Source organism: Solenopsis invicta, chromosome 10 (genome assembly GCF_016802725.1).
Source record: "Solenopsis invicta isolate M01_SB chromosome 10, UNIL_Sinv_3.0, whole genome shotgun sequence".
Taxonomy (NCBI): domain Eukaryota; kingdom Metazoa; phylum Arthropoda; class Insecta; order Hymenoptera; family Formicidae; genus Solenopsis; species Solenopsis invicta.
The window spans coordinates 6,322,705-6,341,137 of NC_052673.1; the positions used below are offsets into that span (position 1 = coordinate 6,322,705).

General features: G+C 33.1%; 1 protein-coding gene across 1 annotated transcript; it reads left to right on the forward strand.

Moving 5' to 3' along the window:
- The first annotated feature begins 14,434 nt into the window (after positions 1–14,434).
- On the forward strand, positions 14,435–16,578 carry LOC105203144 (glucose dehydrogenase [FAD, quinone]). The gene is made up of 2 exons (XM_011171911.3): positions 14,435–16,241; positions 16,347–16,578. Exons 1-2 carry the CDS (start codon positions 14,454–14,456, stop codon positions 16,494–16,496), a joined length of 1,938 nt encoding a protein of 645 aa, XP_011170213.2. The 5' UTR covers positions 14,435–14,453; the 3' UTR covers positions 16,497–16,578.
- The last annotated feature ends 1,855 nt before the right edge of the window (positions 16,579–18,433 follow it).

Consider the following 18,433-nt stretch of genomic DNA (forward strand, 5'->3'; position numbering starts at 1 on the left):
ATATATTTGTTAAGTGTTCTATAGTCGATACACAATCTATATTCACCTGTTTTTTTCTTGACCAACACAATAGGCGATGCATATTCTGAACTGCTTGGTCTAATTACCTCCTTGGACAATAAATCATTGAGTATTATCTGGAATTGTTCCCTCTCCGTATAAGCAAATCGTCTCGGTTGGAAATGAAAAGGTTGCACATCCTTCAATTGTAGTTTTAACTCTGCATTCACCTTCGGTTCTTTTGGACGCTCGGGATTTACATAGTGCTTCTCGAAAATATTCTTTATTCGCTTTTCCTGTACAATTTCGGGGTTAATTATTAAAGAGTCGGTAATGTTATTCGCAGTTTCTATCGCATTTATACTTAAGATCTCGTCAATTTTTTTATCTGAGTCAATTTCCGGTTTGCTTGCACGGTTCTTATACAATGTAACCTGTTTTAACAAATCTCGACCTAATATCATTGAAAAAGACATAGTATTATTAGTAACAACGTAAATTTGAGCTCCGACTTCCCAAATTTCATCACAAGTTACGTCTGCTGTAGCAGATCCAATAATGCTTAATTTACTTCCATTTATTCCGCAATACTCATTTGATATGTTAGTGTAATTAATGCAATCACTAGGAATTACTTTTTCTTTTACAATACTAATCGGACTTCCCTATCAATTAATGCGTCTACTATTATTTCACAACTGAGTTTAAGACCATTAAATTTTAAAGTAGCTTGCCCTTGAAAATTGTTACTAACCTCCATAACATTTACGCTATTGTCTTGCTTCGGTTCTATCTTACGATTAGTTGTGCATTCGCCGATCGTGTGTCCTTTCTCGCCACATTTGAAACAAGTACCTCTCTCTCTCTTCGGTAGTCTGCATTTCTTGGACATGTGGCCAAATTTACTACAATTGTAGCACCGTATCTTCGCTTGTGCCGCTCCGACGTTCTGCGCTGTTTCTTTCTTCGGCAACGTCTCTTTCTTCAGTTGAGTCCGTGCCCCTCCTTGGTCCTTGTTCCACACTTTGGTATCTTGATCCATACGATTCCTGGTTTCTAATAGGCTAATGTCCTTGAAAGCAGCTAACAATTCCGCCCTCGAATCAAAACGCTATAATCTCGCCTGGTTTCATAATTGCGTGTTCGATATCCCGTCGATAACTATTCTATTATTTCTTCCTCGTCTATCGGAATTCGATTGGCTAAGATTATTTTCTCATAAAAATACGCACTAAAACTTTCGTCCGCTTTCCACGTTCTCTCTTCGAATTGTTTACGACGTTTCAGTTTACTTTCCCGATGATCGAACATTTTTTTCATCTCTATCAATATTTCTTCAATGGTTAGTTCAATATGCTCGACGAGAATGAAACCATTCTGCCGCTTTAGCTTTAAGGCGCATTCCGATTAACACTTTCGCTCTATTATTGTCCAACTTATAGGTTAGTATCAGTAACCTTAACTGTCTCTGCCAATTTTGGAACGTACCTTCGGATCCGTTGAACTCACTTAAGAGCTCACTTATTGCCTTGACACTGATTTTCGATTGTTCTTCCGGCCGATCGTCGTCTCTGTCGCTCGTTCTGGCTTGCAGTAGTCGGTTTTCTCTCTCGGCGATTTTCAGCTCTCTTTCTAGTAGCCGCTGTTCCCGCGTCAGCCACTCGATCTCTCTCGCTGCGTTTTTCGCCGCCTCACCGCTGTTGCCGGGTATGCCAATCTGCGATGCCGTCGAGGAATATTCACCATCCGACTCGTCTCTTAAGGTCGCCATTGCACCCGTCTGCTCACTTTCCAACTCGCTTGCCCAATTTCCTTCCGGATCCGCCATTTCTAATCTTGCGACCAATTCTGCTTTGTTTCCCGTTACGGGTAACTTCCGCTTTTGCAACAGCTTCTTCAGCTGCACAATCATAAGTCTGCTCGAATCAGACATGCTTCGATAGGGCAATCAGAAGTCTATTCAAAACACTGCACTCACTAAAAACTGATCGAGTCTCTCTCAACAGGCGAATGGCTTGCGCAATTCAATGCAGCACGTGTGTCGATCGTGCTCGTTTGGCGGTCTCTTGTCTGCCTCGCAGTATTTTTCTCAATACTGTCCGGACTACTCTTTCGTCACTACCACTGGACTCTTCTTTCAAATCTAAGTCTAAATTCGAGTTCAAATCCCACTTCTGATTTGTAAAGAGTTAGTTTATAGAAGATGTATATTTAACAAACGGAGAAGAGTACAGACGTTCGGCTAGCGAGGCGTATGCAGACTGTCGCTGGGCTGTTCTGCGCATGACCATGGCCGATTGGACGGGCGACAACGCATGAGTGCGCGTTCGCATATGACGACTCGCCACCGATGTACAATACCGATGTACAATACTTATGATTTTGTTACAATATATACACTACTCAAAAAAAATAGAGAACACTTTCCAGACACCAAAAATTAGGATATTTTCAAATGACTGTAACTCGGTGAAAAATCATCGTAGATAAAAAATAAAAAAAGCATTTTAAAACATGAAGATCGAGCTTTAACGCTCTACAGCAGATTTTCAAAATTCGTTTAACTTCCTTGTCTTATGCAGTAAAAAAGCACACCTTGTTTTGTTTGTTAAAATTTCGTATTTTTGACACTTTGCAGCTCGACCAACAAATTTTTTCGAATAATTTAAGTATTACTTCATAAACTACAACATTTTACCTACAAAATGCTTTTTCTAAAATTTCTCTACGACTTTTTTTAATCGAGTTACGCAACTTTGAAGCTAAACCTGCATTTTTTACAAATGATATCCGTACTCCGTGAAAAATCATTGTAGAGAAAAAATCGAAAAACCATTTTAAAGCTCAAAGTTTCAGCTTTAACATGCTATTAATGGTTTTCAAAAATTTCCTCAATTTCTTAGTACTATGCCCCAAAAAAGATACACTGTTTTTTCCTTAAAAGTACGTATTTTTAACAGCCTGTAGCTCAATAAAAAATTTTTTTTCGACAAATCCAATGCAAGTGCCATAAAGCATGACATTTTCTCTACAAAATACTTTTTTAAAATTTTTTCTACGATTTTTTTTGACCGAGTTACAAGACTTCCAAGAAATACATTTTTTACAGTACATTTTTCCGAAAAATGACGTCTACCGCCGACATTAGCATTACCCAATGTGCACCACGTGGAGGTTGCCGGTCGGATTTTTGCACATTGTGTGTGTGTGTGTGTGTGTGTGTGTGTGTGTGTGTGTGTGTGTGTGTGTCACAGCAGAGATAAGAAGCCCACAGTTCGTCACTTCTGCAGTATTTAATGATTCCAAACCATCTCTGCTGTTTGTGTGTATGCGCGCACGCGCATGAGTGTTTAATAGTGTGTATTTCCTCCTCTCATCAATTACTGCTTGCAAGCGTTCTCGCATATTTATACATCTTGCAATATGATCTTGCGGAATGTTGTGCCAAACTTCCGTTAAAATTTCTCCCAATTCTCATCTAAATTTTGCGGCTGTTCCTTGCAACGCCTTAATCGTCGTTCCATTTCATTCCAAATTTGCTCAATTGGATTTAAGTCCGGGCTATTGGTGGGATGATTACCAGTCTAATTGCGTAGCGTTGAAAAAAATGTCGCGTTATTTTCGCCGTATGAGATCGAGCGTTGTCCTGCATGAAAATAAAGTTCCGACAGGTTCGATTTAATAGCAAAACGTGTGATCGTAGAATATCGTTGATATAACGAACACACACGAAATACACTCTATTGCATGATGTAAAAAACAAGGTGAAACAACGCGCATCGTCGGCGGCTCGATGCGCGGTAAGAGGCGTGGCTCAATGTGATGCGCCAATGAAATTTGGGTCCAAATATATCCGCGCAATTTAAATACGAACAATCATATGTAGTCACACGTACTTAAAATGTAGAAGTTGTTAAAAAAAAATATATATATAAATGTAAAAATACTTGAAATTTATTATCTTTAACACAAATCACTGTTGCAATAAACACTGTTGTTATAAACATGAAATATAACAATTTAGCCATACACATAAGCTCATTCTTATAACTTTCCAAATTTCTTCTAATCCGAGTTTAAAAAATTTGAAATCACAATTTTCATTAATGTACAAAGTCTCAACCTTACCTTCACGTTCTTCTTTTTTTAAGTAGCTTTGAATTTCTTCGATTCATCAATTATCTCAGATTCACGTATAAATACAAGTATACATACGTCCCAGTACCGCAGCCGTAGCCATATTGAATCTCAAAATTTGGACCCAGTTCTGATTGGTTTAGAGTATGGTCTACTGCGCATCTGGTTACTTGTTTCACCTTTCTTCTTACATCATGCTCTATTGAACACTCATGCGCGCGCGCGCATACATACACACAGCAGAGAGGGTTTGGAGTCATTAAATACTGCAGAAGTGACGAAGTGTGGGGTCTTTATCTCTGCTGTGATACACACGCGCACACACGCGCGCACGCACGCACACACACACACACACACACACACACACACACACACACACACACACACACACACACACACACACACACACACACACACAATGTGCAAAAATCCGACCGGCAACCTTCACGTGGTGCATATTGGGTAATGCTAATGTCGGCGGTAAACGTCATTTTTCGGACAAATGTATATACTGTAAAAAATGCATTTCTTCGAAGTCTTGTAACTCGGTCAAAAAAAATCGTAGAAAAAATTTTAAAAAAGCATTTTGTAGAGAAAATGTCATACTTTATGGCACTTGCATTGGATTTGTCAAGAAAAATTTTTTTATTGAGCTACAGGCTGTTAAAGTACGTAATTATAAGGAAAAAACAATGTATCTTTTTTGGGGCATAGTAGTAAAAAATTGAAAAAATTTTTGAAAACCATTAATAGCATGTTAAAACTGAAACGAGCTTTAAAATGATTTTTTGATTTTTTGTCTACAATGATTTTTCACGGAATACGGATATCATTTGTAAAAAATGCAGGTTTAACTTCAAAGTTGCATAACTCGGTTAAAAAAATTAGAATCGTAGAGAAATTATAAATAATAATATGTATTATATAACAATTTTCACACATTATTACATGTAGTTTCACTTTATTATAAAAATAATATACATCAATTAATAGTTACTACTAAAGTGTATAGCGTAATAAGGATAATGATTTTGGGACTTCCGCATATTCAGTCGTTATATAAGGCAAAATATTCACTCAAATAAAAGAAACATTTGTGCCAAATTTCATTTTAAAAGACCTCCACAATTTCGAGATATCCCAAGAAATGTGATTTTTCATTAATACTTTTTTTCTCCGCTAAATCTAAATTAACCTTTACAAAAAAATTTATAATTATAAAGGGTATCCATAAACATAAACTCTAATTTTTTTGTCGTTCTGAGTTGAAAATTCTGTTTTATAAAAATCTAGAAATGTTTAAGTCGCATTTTTACTTGATCTAAAATATTGGCTATTTTTACAAAAATTCAGTGAATAAATCATATGACATTATATTTGAAGTTTAGTAAACAACTCTTAAGATTTAACAAATAATAAATAAAAACAAATGAGAGTCCGGCGCGGTTTGTGTACACAAAAACAATTATATTTATTAACCGTAACGTTTTCTGTATTTGATTCGATTCGTACGTTTCGATTCTATTTTAAAGTCATCTTTAGCGTGAAAAAAAAATTATCAATAATAACACCTTCTACATTCCAATGTTGGCCATCGTCGTCCAAATGTGCAGGTGAATCACTACCGGTTAGTAGTTCCGAAATGAAACTCTTTCCACTGCTTGTATTGTTGAAAGAGATGGTTTAATCTCCCTACAATACGATATTCATCATGAAATAAACTGATATATTGAGCAATTGTCTAGTGGCTTACCCCCAAGTAGTCAACGATTACCAATGATGCACTGGATAACATCAGTTTTAAATTATTTAGATAAATTAATAATTCGCTTCGCTGTCTTGTGATGTGTCCACATCGCTGATATTTAAGTCACTGAGCGTTCAGCGTCAGCTCGGTCCGGTTACAAATACAGATAAGCAACTCAAAACAATAAGTACAAGTCAGAAATAAACATAAGTACTCCGCTGCAAGAAATAAATGTATGTAGAGTTAAGCAATTAAATAAGTTATAAATATAAATAGATGAAAATGAAAATAAGTTACATAAGTTGTTGAACGTTAAAAATTAAATACATAAATAATTAAATAAATAAATAATTGTGAGTTAGTTGGTAAGAGTTGGATAAATAAATAATTATAAGTCAGACGATAAAACACATAATTAAATAGATAAATACCCAGATAGCCAAATATGCTGAAAGCAAACTTTGTAAAATTTTGATACAAATCTTTTTAGCAAAAGGGCACTAAAATCCAGATCAATTTTGTTATATTAAGTAATACCACAACATGACGGCAGATACATAACCAAATTTGTTGACATTTGTAATTTTTACAAATAAAAATTTGGCACACCGATAAGATTCCCTTTCTCCCCTATAATCGTCGACTTAGTGATACAAGATTTGGAGGCTAGGGTTTTGGAAAAAATTAGAATGCTTTTACCTTTTTATTTCAGATATGTTGACGATATCGTGATGGCCGTCCCGAAGAACTTAATTAATTTTACCTTGACTTTCAACTTATTCCACTCACGTTTACAATTCACAATAAAAATAGGAGGTAATAAAATCAATTTTTTAAACATTACCATTATTAAGGGAAACATTTTTAGAATTTGACTGGTATCACAAGTCTACTTTTTCAGGCAGATACTTTAATTTTTTGTCTGCACACCCACTGTTATAAAAAAGAGGGACAATTATGGGAATGATTGACAGAGCATTTTTATTATCTAATCCTAAATTCCACAGAAAGAACATTGAACTTAATATATTATTACACAATGACTATCCTATGAGATGTTACCATAAAAAATTGGCCAATCATAGTCGATTATTCTTCTACACATTGTCTATGATTGGCCAATTTCTTATGGTAATACCATGATGCAGCAAACTAAACGTTAGTTTTCCAGATTCTCTCTTGAGGATCTCTAACGCAAGAGAATGGCCTGAATTCTCAATCGGACACTGAATGCTTACATCATGCGTATTCTTCTTTGCTAAAGAGATTGTGAATTTAAAACCAGAATTTATAATGCATCCGTTATTTAATTATTTATTTATTTAATTATTTAATTTTTAACGGCTGACAACTTATGTAACTTATTTTCATTTTAATCTATTCATATTATAACTTATTCAACTGCCTAACTCTACATGCATTTATTTCTTGCGGCGGAGTTACTTATGTTTATTTCTGATTTATACTTATTGTCTTGAGTTGCTTGTCTGTATTTGTAACCGGATCGATCCTACGCTGAACGCTCAGTGACTTAAATATCAGCGATGTGGACACATCACAATACAGCAAAGCGGATTATTAATTTATCTAAATAATTTAAAACTGATGTTATCCAGTGCATCATTGGTAATCGTTGACTACTTGGGGTGAGCCACTAAACAATTGCTCAATATATCAGTTTATTTCACAGTGAACATCGTATTGTAGGGAGATCAAATTATCTCTTTCGACAATACAAGCAGTGGAGAGAGTTTTATTTCGAAACTACGAACTGATAGTGATTTACCTGTACGTTTGGACGACGATGGCCAAACAATCGGAATGTAGAGGGCGTTATTATTGATCTTTTTTATTCATGCTAAAGATGACTCTAAAATCTTGAGAGTCGTTTATTAAACTGTTCAAGTATAATATGTCATATGAGTTACTCACTAAATTTTTGTAAAAATGGCCAATATTTTAGATCAAGAGAAAATGCGAGAAATTCTAGATTTTTATAAAAACAAAATTTTCGACAAAGAACGACAAAAAAATTAGAGCTTATGTATATGGATACCTTCTATAAATATTAATTTTTTTGTAAAGGTTAATCTAGGTTTAGCGGAAAAAAATATTAATAAAAAATTGCATTTTTTGCAATATCTCGAAATTGTGAAGGTCTTTTGAAATAAAACTTGACACAAAGTTTTCTTTTATCTGAGTGAATATTTTGCCCTATATAACGGTTGATTACGCGCGGGACCCAAAATCACTATCCTTATTACGCTATACCCTTTAAAACTCGTAAGAGTCAGACAGTTATTTATTAAATGCCACGTCACATTAAAAATGTTATGTAATTTATAATGTATGCGTATAATGTTACATATAAAATTTTTAATTTACAGCATCGATCTCTCGAGGATTTAATATACTTAAAATTTGAATATTTCCTCATACAGTTTTTTGATGAGTGTGATGTTGCATCGACTCTGATATGTCTTTGAAAAGTAAATAAAATGCCTTAATTTTTATTTTTGAATAATTTTTGTATAAGCAGCTTAAAAAGTAACTAACATGTTACATACTTTAGCTTCTTGTTGAAATATAAGTTGAAATATGAGTTAACATGTTTTAATAAATGTACTAGCGCACTGATAATCACGCATGATTCCCAAAAGCCCTTTGTTTTTGTAAAATTATTTGAAACACTGGAGTCTTTGGAATTCTTATTTTTAATTTTAAAAAATTAAAATGTTTTATTTCCGTCTCCGTTTTTTAAACATTAAAATGTTTTTGTTTTAAACAATGTTACGTCTGGCAAATAAAATTTTTCCTTTTCTCGCGCCATCCGTTTTAAATATTTTTGTGATGGCGAATCAAATTAGGAACGCCCTCCAACGGTTCCGACTAACCAAAAAAAATTCAAAACCATACGAAAATCGTAACTTGCAATTACTATAAATCCAATAAAATTCTACACTGAAAAAAATTTCAATTGGATAGCGATCAAATTATTCCGTTAAAAAGTAACAAACGGATATTTCCGATTATTTAGATCGGAATATCCAGAAATAAACGGATAATCTGTCGGATAGTCACTTCCCATACAACACAAAGTCTAAAATCGGGACTTAAGACAACTTTAAGACATCTAAAAAGATTAAAACACCTTTCTTTAAAACACCTTTTCAAAAGTAGCCTTAAAGATACCTTTCAAATATTTTAAAGACGTCTTATGACCCGATTTTAGACTTTGTGCTGTATTTTTAAACAGATTTATCCGTTTATTTCTGCACATTCCGATCTAAATAATCGGAAATAAACGTTTCTTACTTTTTAACAGGATAATCCGATTGTTATTCTCCGGACATTTTTCTCAGTGTACTATCCGTATAAAGCGCGGAATCCAAGTAAGTCACGATACGGCCCTAGCACATGCGATCGTTCCCGCGTCGCACAACTCCTGCGACCGCCAAAGAACCTCGCACGCACCCCCTCGACAAGTGTCCCCTCGACGCGCGGCCTATCGAGCGCCAAGAGACTTCAGAATTTCCTCTATCTGTTCGATATAACTAAAAATAGGGAGAACAGTAAAATGATAACTCTTGATGTGTAATTCTTTTGCAGATACATGCTCCTACCGCACTATACAGTTCAATTTATAATATCTTTAAAAATGTAACAATTAAAAATATTAGAATATTTTGGATAAATATTAAATTTAATCATATATAAGTAACACTAAAACCTTAACTCTTAAAGCATAAAACAATAGCTTGTACATGCCATTATCTCTCTCGCTTTGAACACTCCAAACTAAAATAATTTAAAAATTAAATCGTAGAATTTTTTTGGTCCGTTACAGTAGTTAAGAAATAGTCTCCTGATTAGCAACAATAAAATGTTAACTTTTGCAATCACGTAACGCTTCAGTACATGGCTCATTATCGTGCCATATACTTCAAATCAATATCTTATAAGGAGTATAATTGATATTAATTTCTTAAGCATAGTAAATTCATGTAGCGTTGTACTCGCCATCCCCGCGTGCGCCAACGAACACCTTTTCGCGCGAATTATAGCGCGAGCCGCGCGGTCGCAGAGTTCTAAGTCGACTTCACATTATGAAAAACTATCGCGCCGAATTTTCCGCGAACCAAAGAATTGTCCCGCGACACCTCTTGCCTACATATTTTGCCTAAATAAGTCGCAAAATCGGAGTTCCTAGTTTCAGATCTGTCTTGTTGGTCAGCAAGATTCGCTAACAGGCGACCGCCAAACTTCAGACCTTCAGGTACGGTCTCACCGACGCGATGGGTCATATCCCAGGCACAGATGTTGGTCTTCGGGGTCGGATGCTTTTTTCCATTTTTGCTTATCTTCTCTCTCTCTCTCTCTCTCTCTCTCTCTCTCTCTCTCTCTCCTCCCCCCCCCTTTCTCAGGGGATTGAACCGAGCAAACGCTCGAGTGAGGCCTCAGCCGCTACTCTATCTCTCTCCTCCATTCTTGCCGTCGAAAAAGATTTGCAAACGCAACTCTTCGACATCTTCTATATCTCTCTCTCTTTAAACCAGTAGCTTTCAACTTTCCCAAAGTGATTTCTACCACTAAAAAAGCTATTCGAGCGGACTTCTCCGTCTACTCAACGGATTCACCACTATTCTAAGATCATTTAATAAAACTTACAGTAAATTCACGCAAGTTAAAATCTCAGCCTTTTCTCTTTTCTCGATTTAAAATACGATTTAAAAAACTCAGAAAGTTAATATCTTCTCGTGGCAACCAAAAACTCAATTCAAATTAAAATCAATTCATCTAGAAATAATTAAGAACAACTCAACAGACTCAATTTGCAAACAGACACAGAGCTTTTATACGAATCTTATTTTGACTTGCTTAACAGTGTTGTAGCCTAAGCTAACACCAGTGCATAGCAACAAAATGGTTCCTTTTTTCAATGTTGAATAAATCGACGAATAAAAATTGTACGCTTAACAAGTACGGAAATTAAAGATAAAGATTCACGCTTTCGAACACTGTAAACTGCATTTGTGTGCAATTTTTAATTCATGTGAAATAAAGTCGCAAATTTTGTAATAAATTTTGCCGCATCTTTATTTTTATTCGTACAGCTCCGTAAAAAATCAATATATGGTTTCAAAATCGATATTAAAATTATATGTAGAAACATTAAGCTGTAAAATAAATTTAATATTTGATTTATTATTTTTATTGATTTATCATGTTACACTCTCTGTTGGAGAGTAATTGCACTTTGTAAAGGTGATCCTTTAATTTTACAGTTGAACGCACACTTAATCTTTGCTGAAGTCGATATTTAAACTTCGTAAAAAAAATTGTAAAACGATCTTCCAGGCCTCTTTTTAAAGATCGAAATCTTTTGATTATTTAAGTTGATTTTTCTCGAAGATTTTTTTACACTAGGAAATAAAGTAAGAAATTCAAAAAAGATTTAAAAAAATCCACAGCAAAATTAAAGGACCACCTGCAGTTACTCCCCAAAAAGAGTGTAACATGATAAATCAACAAAAATGATAAATCAAATATTTTAAAGTGCATTTTACAGTTTAATGTTTCTGCATATAATTTTAATATTGACTTTGAAACCATATACTGATATTTTATGGAGCTATACGGATAAAAATAAAGATGCGGCAAAATTTATTACGAAACTTGCAAGTTTATTTGACGTGAATTAAAAATTACACACAAATGCAGTTTACAGTGTTCAAAAACGTGAATCTTTATCTTTAATTTCCCTACTTGTTAAGCGTTGTACAATTTTTATTTGTCGATTTATTCAACATTGAAGAAAGGAACCATTTTTGCTTCAGTGCTGCTGAATAACTCACAGTAAAAAACAATCGAACAAAGCTCAACAAAAACGCAAATTAAAGGTAAAAATTCACGCTTTTAAATACTGTAAACTGCATTTGTGTGCAATTTTTATTTCACGCTGTACAACTTCGCAAAATTTTTATAAGATTTTGACATTTGTCAGATGTTTTGTACGAACTTTGCAAAGCTCCACGGCGTAAAATAAAAATTCCACAAAAATGTAGTTTACAGCATTCAAAACCGTGAATATTTACCTTTAATTTGCGTTTTTGTTGAGCGTTATACGATTTTTATTTACTGAATTATTCAACATTAAAACAAAAGAGGCTATTTTTGCTTCAGTATTGCCTAACTCAGTGAAAAAAAGTCGTACAACGCTCAATACAAACGCAAATTAAAGGTGAACATTCACGTTTTTGAATGCTATAAACCGCATTTGCGTGCAATTTTTATCTCGCGTGAAACTGCAAAGTTTGTAAAAAGTTTTAAGATTTGACGCATTCCCATTTAAATCCGTAACTTCGTAAACAATGTAAATTCTGTAAATCATTTAATGACTTATCAATCTCAAAACTAGAGATTTCAAGCTTTAAAATGCTTTTTTAAAAAGTTTTTACGATTATTTTTGACAAAGTTACACTCTCTTGAATTACGCTTATTTTTCGGAGTCAGACTAGATAATCCCTTAATTTTGGCGTCGAGTGTATATACGTTGAGAATGACTCCAAAGAACCGATACGTTTCATTAATTATATTAATAATGAATAAGCTTTGTTAATGATTCATAATTTTCTCTCGCACATCAATATTTGTACTGTACTTTCGTTAGCCTTTATTTAATTCTGTTGTTATTTAAATTTCAAGAGTTTTTGATTCAAGTATACATTGTGTTGTTAATTAAACATCTTTAACACTTGCATTTTTAACACAAATTCTTAAAACAAATGACTTTTATATTATCTGTTATATAAAGTGAAAATCATCATTGAAAAATCATGAATTATTCTAGAAAAAAAGATTCTTTATAAAGAATAATTTAATAACTAAGGAAAATATTTTATATGTTATATTTTAGCACGTTGATTTATAATATTACAATATTGTAACTTGGAAATATAAAAATTACGTTTTGTAGTTAAAAAAGGCTATTAAATATAACAATCAGCTACTGCATTTATGTATGAATAAAACTTATAATGATTTTAAATTGTACTGCATTGTAATAGTTTCGACAACATATCAAAACATACTTTGAAAACCAAACCAAAACACTTTTTTAAAAAAATCTTTTTCAATAATTTCATTTATTTTTTTAATGACAAATAAAATATTATATTACGAAGTATGTTCGGAAAGTAAAGTTACGACAAATATTACAAATCGAAAAATGTAAATTTATTTGTGAAACTTACATGGAATGTTAAGTAGGTATATATTTATTTTTCAACATAGTCACCATTTATTTCCTTACATTTAGTGAGCCGCGGGAACAATTTTTTTATGCCCTCGTTGCACTCGTTTCTCGCCAACTTCTTCGACCATTCGTAGACCGCGTTTTCTACCTCCAAATCGAACGAAAATCGTTCTTTACTGAGATGCTCCTTTAGACAAGTAAAAAGGAAGAAATCAGAAGATGCAAGGTCCCGACTATGGAATGAATGGTTTAAAATATCCCAACCAAAAAGGTTGGGATGTTTTAAAAAAACTTTTTTGGTTGGGATGTTTTAAACCATCCATCCCATAATCCGGACCTTGCATCTTCTGATTTCTTCCTTTTCACTCGTCTAAAGGAACATCTTAGTAGAAAACGATTTTTGTCCGATTTGGAGGTAGAAAACGCGGTCTACGAATGGTCGAGAAAGTTGACGGGAAACGCGTGCAACGAGGGCATAAAAAAATTGATCCCGTGGCTCACTAAATGTAAGGAACTGAATGGTGACTATGTTGAAAAATAGTTATATACCTATGTAACATTCCATGTAAGTTTCATAAATAAATTCACATTTTTCGATTTGTAATATTTGATGTAACCTTACTTTCCGAACATACCTCGTAGTAACTTTTTTTTTAATCTCATAATAGACATGATTTATATTAAAGAACATACAGTAAGCAGAATAATCTTCAATGTGACACAAAAGAAGTTGTAAACAATAAATGATTATGTTTTTGTTTTATAATAAGTCGTTACAAGAATAAAATATTAAGCTATTATTTAAAGAATTTCAAGAAAAAGTTCTATAATATATCAGATTAATCAATAATATTTTTCCTGTTATTAATTACACACAAATATCCTATGTTGATTCTCACGGCATCTATTCATACTCTGATTATTTTTTCTGTTTTTTAGTTTTTTCGTACATTGAGCATAATAAACGGCATATTGCGGAATTTCAGAGAGGCACTACGAAGAGAATATTAGCTTATAAAGGAATAAGAAAAATTCTAAGTTATCCAGATAAATTTTATCAAGCTTCTTCAATAGCGCGTGTCCTGCTACATAAGGTAAGGATTTAAAAATATTCATATATAGTGTAGTTCAATTAAAGTGTTACAGATTAATATTGTCTTCTTATGCCTTTCAAAAAAAAAGTTTTAGACAAAAGGCGCAGAGAAAAAAGATAATAGACTTTACTTGAGCTATCCGGTATGTTAAACATCCATACATTTTTCCCACTATTGTATTTTATTCTATCGTAGATCTTCAAAAACTAATTACTCGAATATGCGGATTAAGATTCTAAGTCTCCTTCACGGTATTATTATCGGTGTCATTATCAACCCGTTACATGGATATCAGTACCAAAGTAGACAGTATAGTAAGAGTAATACAGAATGGGAGTTACCAAACTTACTAGAACTAGGTAATGGAGTCGTAAACTTTCTCAATCAGAATCAACATTACATTGAACAGGAATTACCGAACACGACACCGCATTCCGGAGATACATATGATTTTATAATAATCGGTGCTGGTACTGCCGGCGCAACGTTAGCCGCAAGATTGAGCGAGATTTCTCAATTCAAGGTACTACTAATCGAAGCTGGCATCCACGAGAACCTTTTCATGGATATTCCAGCATTCGCCTTTGGCCTACAAGTTACTGATACTATCAATTGGAATTATCGAACCAAACCGTCCAACAAGTATTGTCGCGGCATGAAAAATAATAGATGCTATTATCCGAGAGGAAAAGTAGTTGGTGGCAGCAGTGTCTTAAACTTTATGATAGCTAATAGAGGCGGTGCCGAAGATTACGATCGATGGGCCGAGTTGGGGAACGTAGGTTGGGCATATAAGGACGTTCTTAAATATTTTAAAAAGCTGGAAACATTTGATATTCAAGAGCTGAAGGCAAATGATACCTATCATGGTACCGAAGGACCAGTACATATCAATTACCCGAAATTTCATACTCCATTGGCAGAAGCTTTTTTAAAAGCAAGCATGGAGATGGGATATCCGCTAACAGATTACAACGGAAAGAACGAAATAGGTTTCTCATATGTACAGGCAACAATTATAAACGGCATCCGCATGAGTAGCAATACGGCATACTTGCATCCAATACACAATCGCAATAATCTTTACATGACTCTTCAAAGCACGGTAACAAAAATACTGATCGATAGTATTACAAATCGAGCAATAGGCGTACAGTTCATCAAGTATAATAAAATTACAAGTGTATTTGCGAAAAAAGAAGTAATTCTATGTGCAGGTGCTATAGGATCACCACAACTATTGATGCTATCAGGTATTGGACCAGCGAAACATCTTACTGAACTAGGCATAAACGTAGTAAAAGACGCACCAGTTGGCGAGAATCTCATGGATCATGCAGTTTTTTTAGGATTAACGTGGACAATAAACAAACCGATAAGTTTCAAGCTATACGGAGATTTTAATCCCATTGAAAAGCCATTTGTATCAGATTATTTAAACAAGCGAATGGGACCATTAACGTCACCAGGCGCTTGCGAGGCCCTTGGTTTCATCAATACAAAACAACCAGAAAGGCATAACGGTTTACCGGATATCGAATTACTGTTTGTTGGTCTTACAGTAAAAGATTTTTTTACTCCAAGAATGATATTTAATCTTAAAGACACAATATCTCAGCAATGGTCCAAGTACCAAAACAGTTACGGTTGGACCACTCTGGTAATATTGTTGAAACCAAAAAGTCGTGGTAGAATAACGTTATTAGCTAATGATGTTAATGTTAAACCAGAAATTATGCCAAATTATTTCGACGATCCAGATGACGTAAAAACCATGATCGCAGGTATTAGAAGTGCGATACGCCTTGGTCAAACAAAAACGATGCAGACGTTTAATTCTCAATTGATAAATATTACTTATACAGAATGTAATAAGTACGAATATGATTCTGATACTTATTGGGAATGTGTAATAAGGATAATAACTGCCACGCTTTATCATCCTTGCGGCACTTGTAAAATGGGACCTAGTGGAGACCCAACTGCTGTCATCGATCCCAGATTAAAGGTATTTACTTGAAAAAAAAGAAGAATGAATTAAAGTAAAAGTATTTACAAAAAATATCGTGAGTAGCGCAACTGTGTTCATAAATTTATATGCAATGTTTTGCAGGTAATCGGTATTCAAGGTTTACGAGTGGTAGATGCGTCCATTATGTCTGAAATTATATCGGGGCACATAAATATCCCTGTATATATGATTGCCGAAAAAGCGGCAGATATGATTAAAAAAGATTGGAATTACTTGGCGAAATCAAAATAGTAATATACTTTCATGAAATAATTGTGCGCATGTGTGTGTATGTGTATGTAAAAGATAGACATTCAAGAAAACAAAAAAATATTAATTCTGCTGTTATTGAATCAAATTAAAAATTTCAAAGATTAATAAAAGCTTAAAATAAATGTAATATAACAATACAAATATGTGTTTATTGTCTTAAATAGCTTTCGGAATAAATGATGAAGGATATTAAAGAAAAACTATATACAGTCATATGAAAACAACTTAAATTATAATACATAAGAAAGGAAATTTTAAAATCTGATTGAACTTCAGTATTGTTGTAATTGAATTAATTCTTTTGTTGCTTTATTATATTTACTTCGTAATATCATAATTATCTCAAAAACTATAATAAAAAAGTTTGATGGTTTCCCCGACCTCAATGTGGTAACAATGTACAGTGAGGTGCAACGATTCGCAGGGTCATAGTAGGTAGCTTGAGTTACCGACGCTGAGTCGGTAACGATAACGCACGCGCGCGCTTGGAACATGAATAATTTTATAGATCAAATGTTTTTATTATTTATGTTTATTACTTTATTAGTCTACATATTTGTGTATAACTATATATAATTATGTATGAAATATTTTTACTGGAAGTGAGAAAGATAAAGAAATAAATTAATATGTCTCAGATACTTTGTTTTCAATTTTGCGTATGTAATTATATGAATATATTATTGTTTATACGCAATAGAAACAAAAACATAATTACATTAAACTAAATAAATTTATATTTAAAATTGAAAACAAAGTATCTGAGACATATTAATTTATTTCTTTATCTTTCTCACTTCCAGTAAAAATATTTCATACATAATTATATATAGTTATACACAAATATGTAGACTAATAAAGTAATAAACATAAATAATAAAAACATTTGATCTATAAAATTATTCATGTTCCGAGCGCGCGCGTGCGTTATCGTTACCGACTCAGCGTCGGTAACTCAAGCTACCTACTATGACCCTGCGAATCGTTGCACCTCACTGTACATGAAAAATAAATGTATCTAAAAATTAATTAAGTATTTTTAACATTTGTCTCATTTTTATAAAATAAATGATTTTTATATATGTAAAGTAATAATCTTTTTTAAAATTTTATTAATTATTGCATTAAGAATAAATGATTTTTGCAAATGGAATAAATTACGTTTATTGAACAAAATAGAGTATGTTGATTTAAGATGATAGAGTATACTAACTAACATTGCAATATGAGAACTGTGTCTTAATCAAAAAAAGATTAAAAATATAATAATTGTATATTTATATGTGTGAATGTAACATGTATTGATTTTGTATCATACATTATTATACCTGTTTTGTCAGCTATTAAAACATATTTTTTAAAAACATACTATTAAAAAATTAAATATAAATGTAAATAAAAAATTTTTTCAGTAATTAATTATTTTCAATAGTTTTAGCAAAAATTATTAAGTATTGACGTGAATTTTTCTATTCCGTCACGATATAGGAGAAAGCGGAATAATGACGTACACTTAAGGTGTTTACGATAACCCAAGTTGAGTTGGTTTCCACTAAGGCCGAAAAATATTAGGCGCAACTCTCTCTAATACTTTTATGATTCATGACAACTCAACGCTGTATTGCATTGCCTGAGTTAAGTTAGACCTCGTGCTCAATCGTTGGACTGCGTAGAATAGTTAAAATATGAAACAGTACGATTATAAGGCACGAATTAATTTTAGAAATAGAAACATCATGTATGCAAAATTAAATAAATATTTTGAATATATTTCCAATTTAAAAAAAAGTTCATATGAAAAAATGTTCATTAATTTTTATAGAAACACTAGATTTTTAAGTTCTTGTATTTCAATTAAATGTTTAATAGGATTATGCTTTGCAAAAAACTAAATTCTTTGTTATAATATATTTGTA